Below are 18370 nucleotides of genomic sequence, written 5' to 3' on the forward strand. Positions count from 1 at the left end.
TGCTCCCTCTAGGGTCTTCTGGGGAGGAAGCTAGGCCTTCATGGAGTTTGGATATTTCTCAGATACCTCTATGTGTCCCACAAGACCCTGCCTAGAATTATCAGCTAGATAACGCTACAGTCTGACGGAATCTGTGTCCTGACATGTCAGTCTCATGGCCTGAGGGTGGTCCTGTCCAGGGCCCCTGATGGCCAACAGATGGTTGTAACTGTTGCAGGAGCCGAGAAGGAAAGAGAATGGGGGAGGGGCTGTACATGTGTGTCTATGACACATTTATCCCTCAGACCTCCCAAGACACGCCAGGCAGGCAGCTGCAGGGAGAGACTGAGGTGGGTCTGGACAGAAGGCCTAAGCATCCCTCTCCCGTGCCTCACGGAGCCTTCAGGGTTGCGGGTTCTGAAGTGATCTGGTAGCGCCCCAGCAGGCCCTGAGGCCTTGTCAACCTGGAGCCCTGTGGGTTCCGGGAGATGACTGGTACACACCAGGCCAGGGCATGGAAGCTACGGGGCAGGGATCCCAGCCGTGGTCGCAAATTTCCCACAGCAGCCAACTCAGTGGAGGCCCAGTTCCCTGCCCTGAGACTCCGGACCAGGAGAAGGCCTGGTGCCCACACACCAAAATGCAACTTCCCGAATACTTGAGGTACCGCAGGAGGCCTAGCCCTGGCACAGATCTGGACCCTCCAAGGGTATCCTTTGAGCTACAGCTCTGCACCAAGACCCACTGGCCTTATGCCGTTTCCTCCTCCCAGACTTGAATTTGCAAAGCCTGGTTCAAGACTATTTTGTCCTGAGACTCAAACGATTGACCACCTAGCATGGAGACAGCAGCCCCTTCCCTGGGCTGCTCCTGAATCTGACTTTCCTGTTGCCCATGCGGGTAAATGACATGCTCACAACGCTGCCTTTTCTCCTTTGGGGTGGGCATTTGCTGGCTGGAGACAGAGACAAAGGACAGGAGGGTATGTGGGCGGAGTAAACCGCCTCTGTCATCCGTGGTCTCGTGGGGACAGGAGTTCAGGTATCTCAAGACTTCAGCCCACCATGGAAGCCATATCCCGGCCCCATATCCTCTGGACACTCACCACTGTGTGAGGCCTCAGATCTGGCCTGGGACAGGGGAGCACTGAGCACTGAGAGCCAGATCTCGTCGGCTCTCGAATTAGAGTCACCACTCCGGGTCTGACACGAGAAAGCCCTGGCTCAAAGCCCCATGCGACCTACTCTGGGGAGACCACTTAGATCTGAGAAACTCCGTTTTCTCAGGGGATGGCTGTGAGGATGGGAGTATTACATGAAATCAGGGGTGGGCAAGTGTGCCCTTGATAAGTTGTCGATGGAGGATGGAGGTGGTGGTGATCGGGCGTGATGGCGATAAGGTATGGCGATGATGATGGTAGTGATCGTGGTGAGATGGTAGCAGGGATGATGATGATGATGGTGATGGTATTGGTAGTGGTGATGGTGAGGTGGTGGTGGTGATGGAGATGATTGATGATGGTGGTCATGGTAGCGGTGATGGTGATGTAATGAGAGATGATATGAGAACAGCGCTGTCGATGATGATGATGATGGTGAGGTGGTGGTGATGATGATGGTGGTGGTGAGGTGGTGGTGGTGATGATGATGATGATGGTGAGGTGGTGGTGATGATGATGATGATGGTGGTCCTGATGGCAGTGACGACCATGGTCATCATGGCGGTGGTGACAGCGATGGAGGTGTCGGGATGATGATGATGAGCTCCAGGATCCACGACCCTGTGCTTTCTCGTAGGGTCACTGGTGGGGAGCTCTTCGAAGACATCGTGGCCAGAGAGTACTACAGCGAGGCTGATGCCAGGTGGGTTCAGAGCTCCCCCCCCCCCGCGCTCCCCTTTCTGTGGCCCCCATTTGTCCCGTGAGTCACTGTCATTTCCGTGGCCCCTCAGAGGCCACCGAGGAGAGGTGTCAGTCAGCAGGCCTATGGGAACTCTCTGAGCCAGAGGCAGGAGCCAGGGCCGCTGCGTGCCTTTAGCACAGAGGTGTGGCCGGAGTGGGGAGCAGCTGGGCATGCGCAATAAGGAGGTGCTCTTGGGGCGGCTTCCAGGGGAGGAGCCCTGGACATCCTCCTGCTTTGCTCTTGGACATCCCATCCACGGCCCACTGGTCCCCCACAGATAAGCATGTCCACATGATTTCCTAAGACAGACAGACAGACCAGGAGTCAATCCCCAGCCATGGTGTCCTCTCAGAGCCACCCTGGGCTCCACCCAGCATGGTCATAGGAGGTCATAGTGGTGCCTCTGGAACGGTACTACTGCTTCCCCTCCCAGAGCTCCTGGACTCCTGCTCCAGGGTGATGAGGTCAGGAGAGACCTGAAACCTTAGTCTCAGTACAGGGCCAAGGGCCCCGTGCCCTCCCGTCCAGGATGCCAGGCAGAGGCTTGAGCCCTGGGTCTATGGGCCTCTGGCGTGCAGGTGAGTGGAGGAACGTGGATTCCGTCGAGGCCTGGACTCCTCATGGGTATTTGAGGAAACAGCCTTTCTCTCCAGGCCAGTCTTTGCCAGGGCGATGGAGAAGAATGGTGCCCCAGAGATGGCTGTTTATGGCATGGCTGCTGAGGACCAGAACGAAGGGTGTCAGCTGTGGCTTCTGGGGCCCACATCAGATGCCACCCAGACTGTGGCTTGTCTCAGGGATATCTGCAGATGGTCACCCCTGCCTGTGGGCCCTGTCCACGCCTGGCTGCAGAGATCGATGTGTGTTTAAAAAAGAAAAGGGGCCACAGTGGTCCTTTCCAAGCAGTCGAGTTATGGGTGGTTTTAAATTTTTTATCTTGTCTATCTTAAAGCTCGTCTTTAAGGAACATGTATTATATCTCTAATCGGGAAAAATGAATATTATTTTTGCAGGAGCTTTATGTGACTCGGTTCTGCACTGACAGGTACCCTTGCCTTTCACCACAGGCCCTGAGTCCCTGTGGGAAGCCATGAGCATCCTGGCTCATCATGGCCTCTTAGGTCTCCCCCATGGAGCCAGGCAGCAGAGGCCAAGCCCCAGAGAAGGACAGGGTGGGACAGGTCTGTGGCCCCAATTCTCAGTCTGGGGAAACTAAGAGTGCTGGGTCCTTCTGAAGGCTCCCTGGGGAAAAACACTGTTTTGAAAAACATCCTAGAAGAGGCCTGTCCCGGGAACTGGAGGAAAAGGAAATTTTCCTTTATATTCTACGTATGAGAGAAGCAGGAGGTAGCAGGAGCTCCTTTCCCTGACCTGAAATGCTGGGTGAGAAATATCAGTAAGCTGGACGGTCACGGCCCTTCCGAGTACCTGCTGGGGTGTCTAATAGTCCTTCTCTCCTTATCTACGTCTTCCAACCCTTGCCCCCACCTCCATCCCTGTGACCCCATGTGGTGGGGGGGTCCCTGTAAGCCTTGTCCTCTAACCTGGGGACTGCTTCTACCATTGAGGTCAAAGCTCACCTCCAGCGGACAGGCCTGCTAGCCTTCCAGGGCCCCACCAGGGTTCCAGCCTCAGTCTATCTCTGACAAGTCCACAGCGCCCCCTGGTGGCTCTAAGGAGCCTGCCTGTGGCAGAACCCCAGTCCCCTTAACCCCCGTTTCTGGACCCCCAGCCTTCTTGCTACAGGGGATGGAGGAATAGGGCAGACTGTCCTATCCAAGATCTGCTGAGTCCAGGAGGGCTCAAGACTGGGAGTGGCCGAGAGTCCCCAAGTTCTCAGGCTGTTAGGGTCTGGAACCTGGAGGCTGGGAGAGGGAAGTGTTCTGAGTCCTTGCCAGGAACCTTCATGCCTCTTCAGAGGACAGGACTCCATGCTCTTCCTAGGGAAACCCTACGTGGAGAGTATTTAAGGTTTCCTGGACCTAGCCCTGGCTCAGAAGACATGGGACTCTGTCTCCCCACACAGCTCTTCACAGAGCTCTGTCTCTCGGGGATTTGGGAACGCAAGGGAAAGGGCATGCTCAGTAGGCAGGCTGTGAGGAGGGGGTGGACAGCCTGAGTCCTGAGAAGAGGGGAGAGCACACGAGGAATCCCCATGAAGAGGCTACACCCCACTTGTGTGACAGCCCCGTCTACAAGGCTGTTCCTCCGCAACCTTGGCTTTCCTTTCTCACGGTTCTCTGCACTGAGGGAGAACACACAGCTGGGACTCAGATCTCTGGTGGTCTGCTGGCTGGATCTTTATGCTTCTGCCTCAGGCTTTGGTGCCTAATGGGGAGTCTGTTTAGGTCAGCTCTGTGGTTGTTAACCCTCAGCCATTGACTCGCCCCAGGATGCATCTCACCACTGACTGGGGTTGAGAGGACACCGCCTGGCCAGATGCAGTGGAGGCAGATTCCTACTGTCCAGAGCAGGAAAACAGATCAGAGTGGTTTTTCTGAAACCATTTCTATCCAAGGAAGCTGGAGGTTCCTTTCAGAGTGCCGCAGGGCTTTTATTCTGGAGCTTGTAGGGGAAACTTAGAGGTGACCAAGTCTTTTTGGAAAACAAAGTTCCAAATACCGACACTAATTCTTGTTAAGTCTTAGAAGCCAGACACAGTGACAGTTACTGTAGTGCTGATGAGGTCCCAGACCGAGAACCATGCCCAGAACCTGGCCAGTGTCCAGAATGCTGCTTGAGGATGATTCCGCCCACAGAGTGACTTATAAATTGACCAAAACTTTGACGCCGGGTGGTGGTGGCACACCTTTAATCCCAGCACTTGGGAGACAGAGACAGGCGGATCTCTGTGAGTTCAAGGCCAGCCTGGTCTACAAAGTTCTAGGACAGCGAGGACTGTTACACAGAGAAACCCTGTCTCAAAAAATAGAAAGAAAGAGAGAGAGAGAGAGAGAGAGAGAGAGAGAGAGAGAGAGAGAGAGAGAGAGAGAAGTATTGACTTTGCCTGGCAATGGCAATGGAGGTAGCAGTTGGGCCAAGGCAGCTGAAGAACGGTCCCTAAAGAGAGTTCCCTGTGTGGCCATTCAGGGGTAGCCTGCCTTCAGGCCAGTGTTAACACTGTCCCTCATGCAGCCTGGCACCACGTTCTCCTGGAGAGCCTTGGCATGCTGACTAGCTTGTTCCTGGGTACTAGAGATCCTCTCAGGGTGGCTGTGAAGTCTGGGAGGAATCTCCACCTGGGTGAGAACTAGACTGTGCCAGAAAGGGAAGATCATGAGCCCAGCAGCATGGGCTAGTGCCTCTGGGCACCTAAAGAGATCTCTTGTGGTTTTCTGGGGACCCAGAACCAGCAGGAAGGGCACCTCAGAGGACAGGTGGGTAGAAGAGTATACACTGCTATGTGCATCCTGGTCATGCCATCATGGAGGGTAGGACCATAGGGCCAGGTCTAGAGCCTTGCCTGGACTTCAGTGGTCTCTCAAGAGACCGAGCTAGAGGAAGCTCATGGAAGAAGGTGCCAGCTCTGGCCCCCAGTATTCTCTGCAGTGTGGAGCAGACTGGTGGTCTTTGTTGGTGGTGTCTAGGGAGATGACATTTCCTAGTGAATATGACTGCACATCAATTGATCCATTGGAAGAACATCCCAGGCAGAGGAGAGGTCAGCAAAGCAGGCCTGCAAACCACAGACATGACCTATAGTCTGTTCCCATTCTCTCTAAATAGGGCCACAGGGCCTGGCTATCCATTGTGTAGTCTGATAGGCCCATCGGCCACTGGGAGAGTCAAGAGGAGCCCTCTGCACTTGGCGGGGCTGGGCGAAGTATTTTGAATTCATAGCTGTGCGCCCGTTGGTTCTGGTATATGCCGTGTTTGGCCTGTGGGAAGACTGAGCTCTGCCCACTTGAGTGAGGCATGCTGTGCCCAGTCCTGCAGGCCCTGCCCTGAACACAGCTGACCCCTAACCTTCGTGGGACTGAGAGCCACCCTGAGTGACAAGTGCTTGGCTCTCTTGGGGACCAGAAAGAGGGCAAGGATAAGTGATGATACCAGGCACAGTAGGATGTCATGAGAAATGGCAGTTCCTTACTGTGACATGGGCCCTTCAAAAACAGCAGGGATAGGAGGGGGGCCAAGGTGGACCCTGGGAGGAGGCTGGGAAGGAGGGTCTCAAGAGCCCAGAACAGGTGAGAGAGAAGTGGTCACATTATAGAGGGCTGCCTCCCTCATATTGGACATGGTTCTTTCTGAACTCACAAACCTCAGGTGCACACCCATTAGGGTGTCAAGAGGGAGCTTCATGGGGAGAACACTTAAATGTAATTTTCATGGAACTTAGGCTTGGCTCCAGGGGCTACTGGGATGGGGAGGGAGTTGAGCGCTGGCCACAGGGCTTCTGTGTACATGGGGCTGGTGGCCCCGAGTCTGATGTGTGGACGGACAGGAAGGGTTCGAGGCTGACACTGATAGATGTCACAACGAGGAAAGAGCTGGGACAGAGGGCACTCCTGTGCTCAAGCTGCCCCCTGGCTAGAGAGGCACCCTGCACAGTGGCTCCTGGAAGCTGAGCTAGATGCCCTCACGTGGAGAGAGTCGGGCTGTCTGATGGACGTCCAGGGGCCGTTATCTATCAGATGAAGAGGCACACAGTAATGCATAGTCCGCTCTGAAGCAGACAGGCTCGCCTACCTGCCGTGGCACCGTGCTCCTACCTGCCCCACCCTTCACGCCGCTCACAGTGCCCGCTTACTGCTGCCCACAGCTTGGGGTCAGTTTAGCCTAGCTCGGCCTTAAAGGGCTAAGCTGGAAACCAGCGTCTTTTCCCTTCCGAGTTACTTCTGTGGACCTGGTTCAGACTTCCAAACAGACCTGGGCCCAGGAGAGGCAGTGTATGGACTAGAACAGCTGCCCTTGGGCCTGAGGAAGGACTCGCTTGTGGCCAGCATCTCCTTCCCCGATTCCCCACATCCTCCTTGCTCCCCCAGGCTGGGGATTGAACCCCAGTGTTCCATGGTACTTTCCCTATGCCTCCTGTTGCTGATCCCCTCCTGGCCACCCCAGGACCCCACAACTAACCTGCCTGCTGTTTGCCATAGTCACTGCATCCAGCAGATCCTGGAAGCTGTTCTCCATTGTCACCAAATGGGGGTCGTCCACAGAGACCTCAAGGTGAGTTCTACCCTGCCCTGTGAGAGGTGCTGTTACCCACACCTCCAAACTGTGTAAAAGGAGGTGTGGAGGAAGAGGGAGGTGGGGTGTGGAAGATATGAGTGCATACTGCATGCCTGCATGAAGGAGTGTGAGTGTGTGTGTGCCTGTCTCCGTACGGGGCCACGTGCCTATGTGTGTCCAGAGAGGCATGGGTGCATGTGTGTATAAGTCACTGGGTGTGTGCATGCATGTGTGTGCGTGTGCATATATGTGAGATGTAGCTGCACACTTACAACCCAGTGCCTCTGTCTCTGGAGGGGCCAGCCTTCTAGAGTCATCCTGTTAACAGAAGTGTACTCAGACTCTTCACTTTCTAGTCTTCTACCAAGATGCAGCTCGGGGGTGGGGGTGGGGGTGCGGGTGGGGGACACAGGTGACTGGGGACAGGTGCTGAGAGTAGGGTTGGTCCGGCTTGGCCAACTCCTCTCAGATCTTTCTTTCCAGTTCTCTGCTGTCCACAGCTAGACTACGGGCTCCAGACTCTGTTCAAAATAAAATTTGCAGCTGGGTGGGGGGGCTCGTCCCTTTCATTCCAGTACCCGGAAGATTGAGGCGAGAGGCTCGGGGGTTCAAGGCTAGCCTAGGCTACATAGCAAGTTTGAGGCCAGCCCAGTCTACACGAGACCCTGCCTTATGAAGGGAAAATAACTGACTACAAACTCTCAGATGCTTCCCTTTCCCCTCCCCCCTTCTCCCCTGTAAGCCCCTCTTTCCCATGGCCTGCTTCAGCCTGTTGCCGAGTCCGCCTGTTCGGGGACAGTGTAGATGCCAGTCCTGGCCTGAATGTCTGTGAGGCCGACCTTCCCCTGAGCGTTAGTGCTGACTGGGGTGGTCACTCCTTTCTTAGGCCATAGCTGTCTGGGGAGGGTGTCACACAGAGGCCCCAGATGTCCCCTGCATCTCTTCATGTGTCCTTGCTTCCTTGAGGGCCCTGTCCTGCCTTATCTGGCAGAAGACCCCTGAGACGGGGGGGGGGGGCATTGTCCCCCATTTTATGAGGTACAGGCACTCCGTTCCCAGAGAGTTGACGTTGAGGTTGACGCATAGAAGAGGGCATGTTCCTGGACAAACAAGATCTCCCCGTGGAGAGGATAGAATGTCCCTCCTTTCCCAGAGAGAGATCCCACCATCTTGGCGAGGCAGACCCACGGATGGCACAGTAGGTTGATGCCACACAGTCGCTCAAGGCAGGAGAGAGCATGGTTAGCTGGTGCATCTCCAGTGGCGGCTGTGAAGGAGCCAGAGTGCCGCCCAGCCTCTATGGCCCAACTGCTGCCTCCCTCCAAGGTCCCAGACTTCCTTGCCTTGTCTAGGGCCCCATTTGCCGAACACATCTCCATCGTCCTTTCCTGTAGGAAGGGGTGGCGGTCCCCGGGTGATGCTTGGGGCCCCTGCCATGCTTACAATGGCAAAATCATAATGGGCAAGGCTTTGGGCTTGCCTACCTTGCACCCACAGCCAAGCTCCGGTCTGCCTGTAGACCCAGAGCACCCGACTCAGGAAGCCCACGTCTTTCTGTGTAGGGTGGGCACACTTTGGTTCCAGGAGCCACCATTAGGCTGTGTAAGGTCTCTGAGTCAGATAACAAAAGAGGCCGTGTGGCGGTGTGTGTGGTCTGGCTGCAGTATGACCCCAGGAGTGAAGTGCCTCTGTGGAATGGTGAGGGTGCCTGTGAGCTCGCCAAGAGGATCTGAGGGCTGAGGAGCCCCCCCGGTGGTGGTCAGGAGCCAAACATCCCGCTGAGCTCTGAGTGCTGCCCAGAAACTGGCTCCTTGGGAGCTTAGGCAGCTGCAGGCTCAGGCCAGAACTCTACTGTGATTGGAGGTTGGACAGAAAGGCCAGGAAGGCAGTAGCAGAGGAGTCTCTCAGGCCCTCACAACCCAGGAACAACAGCCTCTCGGGTCGCTTCTTTAGATGAACCAAATGGCCCTACACCCGTGGGCTCAGACAGCCAAGTGGCCCATGCCTCCTTTCTGTCCACGTGGGAGTGGAGCTGGGTGGGACTTGGTGAGCGGGCTGTGCCTGGCAGGTAGATGCCCTGGGCTGACCAAGGCATTGTAGCCCCTGGGTGTTCCTCCATGTCCTGTGAAGGCGACTGCCCACACCCCTGAACTCTCCACTGTGTGTGAAACGAGAGGGGCAGGACCGGCCCTCTACCAGTGGGGTGGCCCTGTAGCCTACTGGTGGGAACAGTTGTGGGCGTTTGTGAGGGTGAGGCGCAGGTTTGGTTCCCATTTTAGGAGGCGGGATACCCAAGTTCAAGCTGAGAGCCAGCTTCCCTTCGAATGACTAGGACGGCTGTCCTTATCCCCAGAGAGGAACCGGGCTGTAGTGTGTAGTTCTAGGACTCAGTCGTGCCCCAGGACACCCATGTTGGGAGGCAGGCTGTGCCTGTGTGTCCAGCAAACCGCTGCCACCCCTGTCTTGTCCCCTGCCCCCCACAACTGTCCGAGGTGTGAACCCTGTGCCCTGATGGCTGTCTCCCTGCAGCCTGAGAACCTGCTCCTGGCCAGCAAATGCAAAGGGGCCGCAGTGAAGCTGGCGGACTTCGGCCTGGCCATCGAGGTGCAGGGGGACCAGCAGGCGTGGTTTGGTGAGTGTCAGGGGGTGGGCAGGGGGTACTGGCCGCTCCTCATGGCCCTTCACGGTCCCTTCCCCTCTGATAGGATTTGCGGGAACGCCGGGCTACCTGTCCCCTGAGGTCCTTCGGAAGGAGGCGTATGGCAAACCCGTGGACATCTGGGCATGTGGTAAGACCTGGGTGTGAGAGGTGGTTGGGTTGCGTGACGGATGTGTGGTCGTGTATTTCAGGGCTCACCCCCCTCTCTCCCAGAGCGTGCAGGTGGCTTGCTTCCCCTGCCCTGAGCCAAGTGTGTGTGTTAGACCTGCGTTTGGGCTGGCTGCCTTGGCAGGGATCTCACACCCTGACTAGAATTACCAATGTGCCCCAGGCCATTATGTTTGTCTGCCTGTGCTCATTATAGGTCTGTGTCCAGAGCAAGTGGACACCAGGATACAGGGACCAGGGGCTGGCAGACCACAGCCTCCTTAGGTGGGATCTTCTCTTTCTGGTGGGCATACAGCAGAGGAGGCTGGCCAGGCTCCCTAGTGACGTAGGGTGGAGATGGAGCAGGGATTACAGGCTGTTTGTGCCATGCTCCCCATGGCATGGGGGGGCAAAGGGGCACTGAGGACTGACCCTGGTGCCCTCCAGGGCTATGCTGCTCACCTCCCCATCCACAGGGGTGATCCTGTACATCCTGCTGGTGGGCTACCCACCTTTCTGGGATGAGGACCAGCACAAGCTATACCAGCAGATCAAGGCTGGGGCCTATGATGTGAGTGCGCAGCGCCGGTGTGGAGGGTGGGACTGCCACGCCCCGGGTCTACCTTCCTCGTCATGGCCTCTGCCCCGGGGAGGGACTTCAGCCCTGCCCTGTGCACCACTTCCTCCTGTAGTTCCCATCCCCTGAGTGGGACACCGTTACTCCGGAAGCCAAAAACCTCATCAACCAGATGTTGACCATCAACCCTGCCAAGCGCATCACGGCCCATGAGGCCCTGAAGCATCCATGGGTCTGCGTAAGTCATCCTTGGCAGCCTCTAGGGGCCAGTTCCTGGTGGGCATATCCAGGGCCCCCAAGATGGCCCTGCGGTTCTGTTTCTCATGTCTGACCACTCCCCTGGTCTGTGAAGGGCAAGACTTGAACTTGGAAATAAGTTGGGGACAGCAGGGGGGAACAAGTGATCTCATCGTCATGGCGGCTGGTAGCACTCAGAATGCGGGGCCCTAGAGTGCCGCTCCCCTGACCCTGTCTCCTCAGCCTCCTCTCTTTCCCACTTGGGGGACAAGGCTGATACTTCTAAAGGCCCTCACTGCCCGGTGACTTTCCTTTCCCCGACAGCAACGCTCCACGGTGGCCTCTATGATGCACAGACAGGAGACTGTGGAATGCCTGAAGAAGTTCAATGCCAGGAGGAAGCTCAAGGTGGGCACGGGCCAGCCCCCACCCTCCCGTCCTCATGTCCTGGCGGGCCCCAGGCTGGAAGTGGGAGTGTCAGTGGGACCTGGAGAAGAGGAGGAGGAAGGAGAAGCCCCCCAAGTCTGTGCCCGTTCACATGTCCAGATCAGAGGGTTCCAGATGCCGTGACCGCTCAGAGGGTCAGCACTCTGCCCTGGGTGCAGAGCTGGCCACTTCAGCATCCTGAGCACGGGAATACTGGCCCAGAGCAGGTTTTGTAAAAGGCAGAGCTGAAGGAGCGTTCTGGTGGGCCCAGCAGGTTGGGGAGGCAGGTAGGCGGGGCTGAGCCTGGTGGTTGCTGTCCAGGCAAGGCCAGGGCTAGGCCTAGGAACCATTCTTGATTGATTTTTCCCAAAGCCCCGAGGAGAGCCCTGACTGCCTTGGGCCGCAGAAGGGGTCACGGCGCCAAGCCTTCCCAGCCAAGCCCACTTCTCAGGAGTCTTGGCACTGTGGTTTGTGGGTAGCGTGAGCTTTAACTGTGGACATAGTGACTTACCTTTGGTGCAGAGGCTAGGTCCTGGAACTCTTACTTCTCCAGAAGGCTGGGCTGGTGTGTGCATCCGTGCGTCCGTGCATGGGTGCGTGCGTGCGTGCGTGCGTGCGTGCGTGCGTGTGTGTGTGTGTGTGTGTGTGTGTGTGTGCGTGCATGCGTGCGCAAGGTCTCCTGGCTTGAAGCCGGCAGGACACGGACACTTACAGGGTGACCCTGGCTCTGTTTCCCCTTAGGGCGCCATCCTCACCACTATGTTGGCCACACGGAATTTCTCAGGTGAGACGTTCTTCTCCAGGGAGGACCATGTTTCAGTGCCACCCTCGTTCTCCAGAAAGCCCCCTCCTTCCTCACCAGCCCTCAGCCCCATTCCTCCAGGCTGGTGGGGGCCCGGCTTCTGCCCTCGCCTCTGAGACCTCCCACTTCGCAGAAGGCCTGTTGGCTGCCCATCACTGGGTAGCTGCCGAGGTCTGCTATGCCCCAGTCCCGCCTCCTCCGTGTTGTTGGGTCTGTGTCCCTCACCCGACACCCCAGTGTCTGTGCTGCCAACCCCCGGCCCGCCACCTGTATCCGTCCGAGCATCTGTTGGGCAGCCCTGTGGCCTCCTTGTCCTCGGCACTCGAAGCATCGTGTTGTGTGTGGGAGATAGCCGAAGGTGGGTGGGTGAGACGGAGGTCTGCGCACGGGGAAACCTCGTCAGCTCTGGATGGGCCGCCTACCCTGGTTCTTCAGGGTGGGCGATGGGGAAATGGAGTCTCCCGGGTCTGTTAGAGACCCGAGGGACCCACCTGGGGGGGACGGTGTTGGCCCTAGCGCCCAGACAGCTGTGTCTGTGGCTTCTTCTTCGTCGTCGTCGTCCGACACTAAGTGTGCGAGCGTTCATAATCGTCTCTCCTTGTCCGTCTGCATCTGGTCTCCTGCCTCCTGTTACTTTGCTGTGATGCTGTTCTGCCGGGAATGGGCACACGGTCACACCAACACTAATGGGACTGTCCTGTCTGCTGTGTGCCCCGCATGCCCCACCGGGCACAGGAAGCCCCGCTGGGGCTTTCTAAGGAGAAAGGAGGCAAACGCTTTTCAGTGTCCTATCGGCCCGATCTTGTTTCCCTCTCCTGAGAAAGGGATTCTGGAGCCATGTCCCACCTAAACTTTAACTCTAATCTTCTTCTGCTTCCTTTGTCTCTTCTCTTTCCTCACCTTGCCCCACCCCGTCTGTGTCCGCCCCCCTCCCCCTCCTCGTCTCTAACCTGGTGCTAACAGTGGGCAGACAGACCACCGCTCCGGCCACAATGTCCACCGCGGCCTCCGGCACCACCATGGGGCTGGTGGAACAAGGTAGATGTGTCTTGCCCAGTGTCCACCTGCTCCTGCCCATCCTTCCTGTTGGCATGCAGCCCCCCTGCTGCACGCAGCCACTGGCCAGGCCCCCGGAGCCTCCCCGGAGGCTGGCAGCCCCCTGGGAGCTCTGCTCCTGCCGCAGTCACATCCCAGCAGAAGCCTCGCCCTCCTTCCTGTCTCATTGTCTGTAAAAAGAGAGGCCCCCCCATCAAACCCCACATGCACTTGGCTTTCATTGTCTGTGAAAAAAGAGGCCCCCATCGAACCCCAGATGCATTTGGCTTTCATTGTCTATAAAAAGAGAGGCCACATCAAACCTCAGGTACATTTGGCTGAGACCCTCAGGTCCTGGCCTCTGGGAATCTGAAGACCCAATTCAGAATGACCCTGACCTCACAGGAAGTCACTGAGCCTGCTGCTGGAGGGTCTCAGTCCCGGAAGGGGAGCCCTTAGATCAAGGTTAGGGAGGTAAGGATGTCCCAAGGAGCTGCAGGGCTCTTCAGTTCTTCTGATGGGACAGACGGATCTGGTGGTCTGTGCTACAGAGTTCCCCAGAGTGAATGTGGGGGTGGTGTCAGTTTCTGGGACTGAAGGTTCCTCCCTGAAGTCCCTTTTTACTTGGTCCCAAACCCCCTGAGGGAGAAGGTGGCCTCTGACAACCTGTTCCTTTGGAATGGTGTGGGACCCTCTGAGGACTAAGTCACCCCGAGGCTCGTCATGGGCTCCACAGCCACTGTGCAAACCGAGAGCTAGCACAACTTTAGAGCAGCAGGCAGGCTCAGCCAAGCTTCAGTTTCCTCTACAGCCTCGAGTGTGGGCTGAGGGTAGGGCACAGGTTTCACAGTCTGAGGTCCAGCTCTTGCCACACGCCTGCCGGGATCCACCTCACAACGCCCCCAGGGCCCACAGCAACGCTTTGCCAGCTAGGGATCCTTCTCCTGGGGGATGCTCAGGTCATCCTAGGAGGGGTCTGTTCTGCCCACTTGGGCCCAGTGTGGGTGGTCCGGAGTCCATTTTAGAGCCTTTTTGAAGCCTATATGAGGGGCTAAGTTCTGAATAAATAAATAAATGAACGAATAAATAAATAAATAAATAAGAAGCTAGTGGCTGCCAGGGAGGCCCTGTTGCCAGGGGGCAGTGGTGTGAGACAGGTCACCTCTGAGCCATGCTCTGCCCGACACCTGCTGCACTGCTCGCCTGCCTGCAAGTGAGCAAGGGCAACCTTGCATGAGGCTGCCTGCATGTTGTGGCTCTGCCCCAGGTGCTGAGGGAGGTCAGTGCATGTCGACAGCTCAGCATGGCTGCCCATAGTGACTAGAGAGTGGGTGAGGCAGAGACGAAGGTCCCATCGACTCCAGTAGGGTTGGCCCCCACCACACCCTAGGACACACGTCGGGGGTCTCCCTTCTCCGTGTCTGTCAGACACTCCAGTGTGGCAGAGAACCTTGGACAGCAGGAAGACCCTAGCTGCAGAGCGTGGTGCAGTCTGGCTTCCGCCACCCCGCCCACATTGAGCGGATATGTGCCTTGTGACTGTCAGGCTGGCTGTGGTTTGGGAGTAATCAATCGCTCGGCCTGAGGCCTGGGAATGGAAAAATGTCCTCCTGAGTTGGAGGCACAGGCCTGAGGGGCCCCAGCTTTAGGTATCTGGAATCCCACGTAGTTCAGTTCACTTTTGGCTCCGGCTGCACTTACTAAATCTTTTTGACTTGAGACACCTCCACAGTGGCTCCTCTGCCCCTAAACTGTGGTGTGAGCGGTGTGCACAGGTTCCTGGCTGCAGTGAACCATGGTTAGTCCAGGACAGAGGTGAAAGCTGCCTCCAGGAAGCACATGGCCAGGGCTAATGCAATCAAGGAGGCTGGGCCATACCCCCCAGGCCGTGGGGAGCACACATGGGCCACTGGGGGAGGAGCGGGAAGGATTCGGAAATGACATGGCTCACCCAGGTCCAAGTTTGCTGGATAGCATGTCCACCTCCAAATCTCCAGTAGCACAGCTCAGAACTGTGGCTTTGATAGACTTGAGGACTTAAATGGAACACTTCTAAGACCGTCCTGGGGTCTCTGAGGGCCTAATCCTTCCAGTGTGCCTTTTCCTGTGAGAACCCTCCAAGGATGTCTGAGGAGGGGTACCACGATGCCACAACTGAATCTCAGACCAATATTGACCTTCACCAGTTCCACCTCAGAATCCACCAGGGGATATGCTGGGTTGGCTGTATGGTCTGCTGGTGGGTAGGGTCAAGCCTGGCTTCTGCAGACTGCCTGTTGACATTGTGACATCTTAGAAATGCTCCTCTTCCCTTGCTGCCCAGAAAGCCATAACAAGGATCCTCAAGACAGGACTGTCTTACATCCTCGGGCTCCAGGAAGAATCCTGTCGCCCAGCTGTGTCAGGGCCCAAGTCTCTGGTAGAGAAAAGATAGCAGCCTGCCTCCTGAGGAGTGGAGGGGCCAGCTCTCAGGCCGAGGAAACTCATGTTGCCGGTGTAGGGCTGGTGTCTCTGGGGATGAGCCAGCCCTGTGGGAAGATGAGGAAGAGAAAGGACAGCATCCACAAAGAGGAGGGCTATGCCAGGGGACACAGTGCCCTGTCTCTAACTCTAGGGAGAGTCTAGCCACAGTGTCAAAGGTGCCTCGCAGTCCACTCTGCAGAGATGTGGGAAGTCAGCATTTCTAGCCCTAGGAACCCCCTTGGGGCTACCTTGGGATGGAGGGCCTAGGGGGTCCCAGGTCTGAAGATGACGTGTGAAGGGCAGGATCATTTCAGAGAGATCTGCTTGTAACAGAATTGTTGAGACAAGAACCAAAGACTCTGAGAGGGGAAGGCTGTGGAAACCAGTGCCCACCACAGCAATGCTCAAAAAGCCCTTCAGGTTCCAAGATAGTATGCGGCTTTGGGTAGCCATGTCCCCACGTCCCCATGTCCCAGCACACAGAGCCTGGATGGGCTCAAGTTGTGTCGTCTGGCTGGTGAGGGAGGTGGTCAGCACGCAGCCTTGGGGCCTGGCTCTGGTCTCTGGAGGGTCACCCTCAGAGCTGTAGACACGTGCAGAACCCCTCAGAGTTCTCACTCAAGGTGTGGCCTAGATGGTTGCATTTCTGACCACAACAGTGACATTGCTGTGTGACAGAAGACAGCGTTTGACTGTGTTACAGCCCCCCATGTCCCCACCGGGTCTGCTGGAGGCAGCACAGGTTCCCCCAAGTATGCAGGGGAGCCTGAGCCTGGGTGTGGTCAGCCGGTGTCTAGCTGCATGGGATGTTGTGGGGAAGGGCCCTGGGGACCCCACCACGCTGTGCCCGCCATGGCTGCCTCGAACCTGCTGTGTTGGCCACACGGCCGCTTGACTCTTCTTGGGGAGCACTGAGCCAGTTCAGGCTGGCTTGGCTGCCCCGTGTGGGGCCTTTCTGAACCAACACAAATCTTGTTTTCTCTCTCTTCCTCTCTTCCTTCCTCACCCCCTCCTCTCCTCATCTTTCCTTTTCTGTAAGGTAAGCTGACTTCCTCTCTCGCGCTCCATGTTTGCTGTTTTAATTCTGTAGTTAAAACTCTGAGCTCTGCTCTAGAGGATGTAAGTGATGGAGAGGAGGGTGGGGCCAAGGTAGACCCATCCTCATCTCTGAGGGGAGTGTCGGAACCAAGGGTTCCATCCACTGAGCCCAGGTGTCTGCCAGGGCTTGTGGGCAGAGAGGCTGGCATCGGCCACAGTCACAGCCGCCGCGCGGTCTCATGGCAAGGGCTGCTGGGGCCTTTCAATGGGAGGACAGGGAGGCCAAGCGGTGTAGCCCCGGTGCAGAGTGTTGTTGCCCATCAGAAGATGGAGGGGTGGGGGCGGGGACAAGCCCTTTGGGGTGACAGCCAGCTTTGGCTCACCATCCCAGTGGGAACCCAAGACTTCGGAGGGCAGGGCCAGGTTGAGCATGACCTTCCCTTTGCATCCTGATGCCTACCAATCCTGACCTGGCGCCGTCCTGGGAAGTGGGGGGCAGATCATCCTGCCAGTCATAGGCAAGGACAAGGAGGCTTGAGTGCCTGGCAAGGAGCTCCATAATCATTGAAGATGCCGAGGGCAGGGTGGTCCAGGGTGAGGCTCCCCCAGGCAGCCTGGCTCAGCACCCCTGGAGGTCCTGCTGCTTCTAAGGCCAGGCCAGATATCAAGGCCACAACTGCCTCTGGCTTCGGTCGACTGGACCTCGGGTCCTGAGCTTCACCCCTGAAGAAAGGGGGTGGGGGAGGGGAGGGGACTACAGTGACCCTAGGCCCTAGGAACTCACGATCCCTCCTTCCTTCCCAATGCAGCAGCCAAGAGTTTACTCAACAAGAAAGCAGACGGAGTCAAGGTGAGGCACCAGCCAAGCCCTTTGTGGGGGACAGGGGAGGATGCCAGAACCTGCGGCTCTGCCTCTGACCTCGAGGTTCTAGCTTGAGAAGCCATGCTCCCACAGATGCTGGGGGCAGCGAGGGTCCCTTTTCTTCCCTAGTGACTCTTCCTCTCCCCTCTCTCCACAGCCACAGACAAACAGCACCAAAAACAACTCGGCCATCACCAGCCCCAAAGGATCCCTCCCTCCTGCTGCCCTGGTACTGAGCCCCCGCCCCTGCCTCATCTCACTGACAGAGAGGCCTTGCGAGGCAGGGTCTGGTGTGACTGCTTGTCTCTGACCAAGTCAGTCCCACGTGGAGACAGGACAGAATGGCAAGGAATAGGGTTGTGAATCCCAAGAGGAGAAGCCACGTGGGGTCAGGGGGCCCCAGATCAGGCAGGCGCCAGACCTTGAGGTACCCAGGTGCTAGAGAGAGATATGGCTTCCCAGCTGTGGCGACTCCTGGACCACTCTGCCTCAAGAAGCTCTAATAAAAGGCCGTCAGGATGCCACTGAGGGGGAAGGCCAGCGACCTGCTGTGGATCCCTGTCCTCTTCAAGGCCGTCACCTTGTACAGCTTAGAGGGGCCCAGGCTGGGGTCTTGAGGGACTGTGCCCTGGAGTATTGCATCCTGAGTTATGAGGAGCAGCAGGGCCATGGTGGTGTGATGGAGGTATGTGGTTGAAGGAACAGTGGATTTGTCCATCTGGGACTGTTTTTCTCAAAGCCATATACCATATTGGTCTGTGGATTACAGAGTAGGAAGCTTGGGGAGCCCTGCTGAGGAGGGATGAGGGTATCCATGATACCCCTACTGTATTCTTTCTTGTTCCTTGAGAAGGCACTAGGCCAACTCTGTCCTCTGTCCCCCTTGCCCTGGGTGACTTATTCAGGTGAACATCACATTCCCAGGGCTGTGGAGCCGTGGTTTCAGGCACCGACCTTCTGAGCTGTGGGGTCATGGGTCTGGAGTTTGAAGCAGTGTGTTTGGTATCCCCTTGATAGCCAGGCAGGAAATCTGGTTTTGCCAAATAAGGGGAGCACAGAAGAGCTCATCCTG

General features: G+C 57.0%; 1 protein-coding gene across 11 annotated transcripts in view; it reads left to right on the plus strand.

Annotated features, from left to right (window-relative positions):
- The window catches only part of Camk2b (calcium/calmodulin dependent protein kinase II beta), a 90782-nt gene that overhangs the window by 62158 nt on the left and 10254 nt on the right, over nt 1–18370 (plus strand). For 4 of the 11 annotated variants that reach the window (XM_028870580.2, XM_037208089.1, XM_028870577.2 and 1 more), the window contains exons 5-15: nt 1776–1841; nt 6977–7049; nt 9582–9684; nt 9758–9841; nt 10335–10429; nt 10551–10673; nt 10997–11080; nt 11840–11882; nt 12864–12938; nt 17249–17286; nt 17456–17527. In XM_028870580.2, the coding sequence (XP_028726413.1) occupies nt 1776–1841; nt 6977–7049; nt 9582–9684; nt 9758–9841; nt 10335–10429; nt 10551–10673; nt 10997–11080; nt 11840–11882; nt 12864–12938; nt 17249–17286; nt 17456–17527 (856 nt within the window). Of the gene's footprint in view, nt 1–1775; nt 1842–6976; nt 7050–9581; nt 9685–9757; nt 9842–10334; nt 10430–10550; nt 10674–10996; nt 11081–11839; nt 11883–12863; nt 12939–17245; nt 17287–17455; nt 17528–18370 lie in introns of all 11 variants that reach the window. The other 7 variants (XM_037208092.1, XM_037208090.1, XM_028870578.2 and 4 more) reach the window with 2 other exon arrangements.

This window comes from Peromyscus leucopus, chromosome 7, assembly GCF_004664715.2.
Source record: "Peromyscus leucopus breed LL Stock chromosome 7, UCI_PerLeu_2.1, whole genome shotgun sequence".
In the NCBI taxonomy this organism is placed as follows: domain Eukaryota; kingdom Metazoa; phylum Chordata; class Mammalia; order Rodentia; family Cricetidae; genus Peromyscus; species Peromyscus leucopus.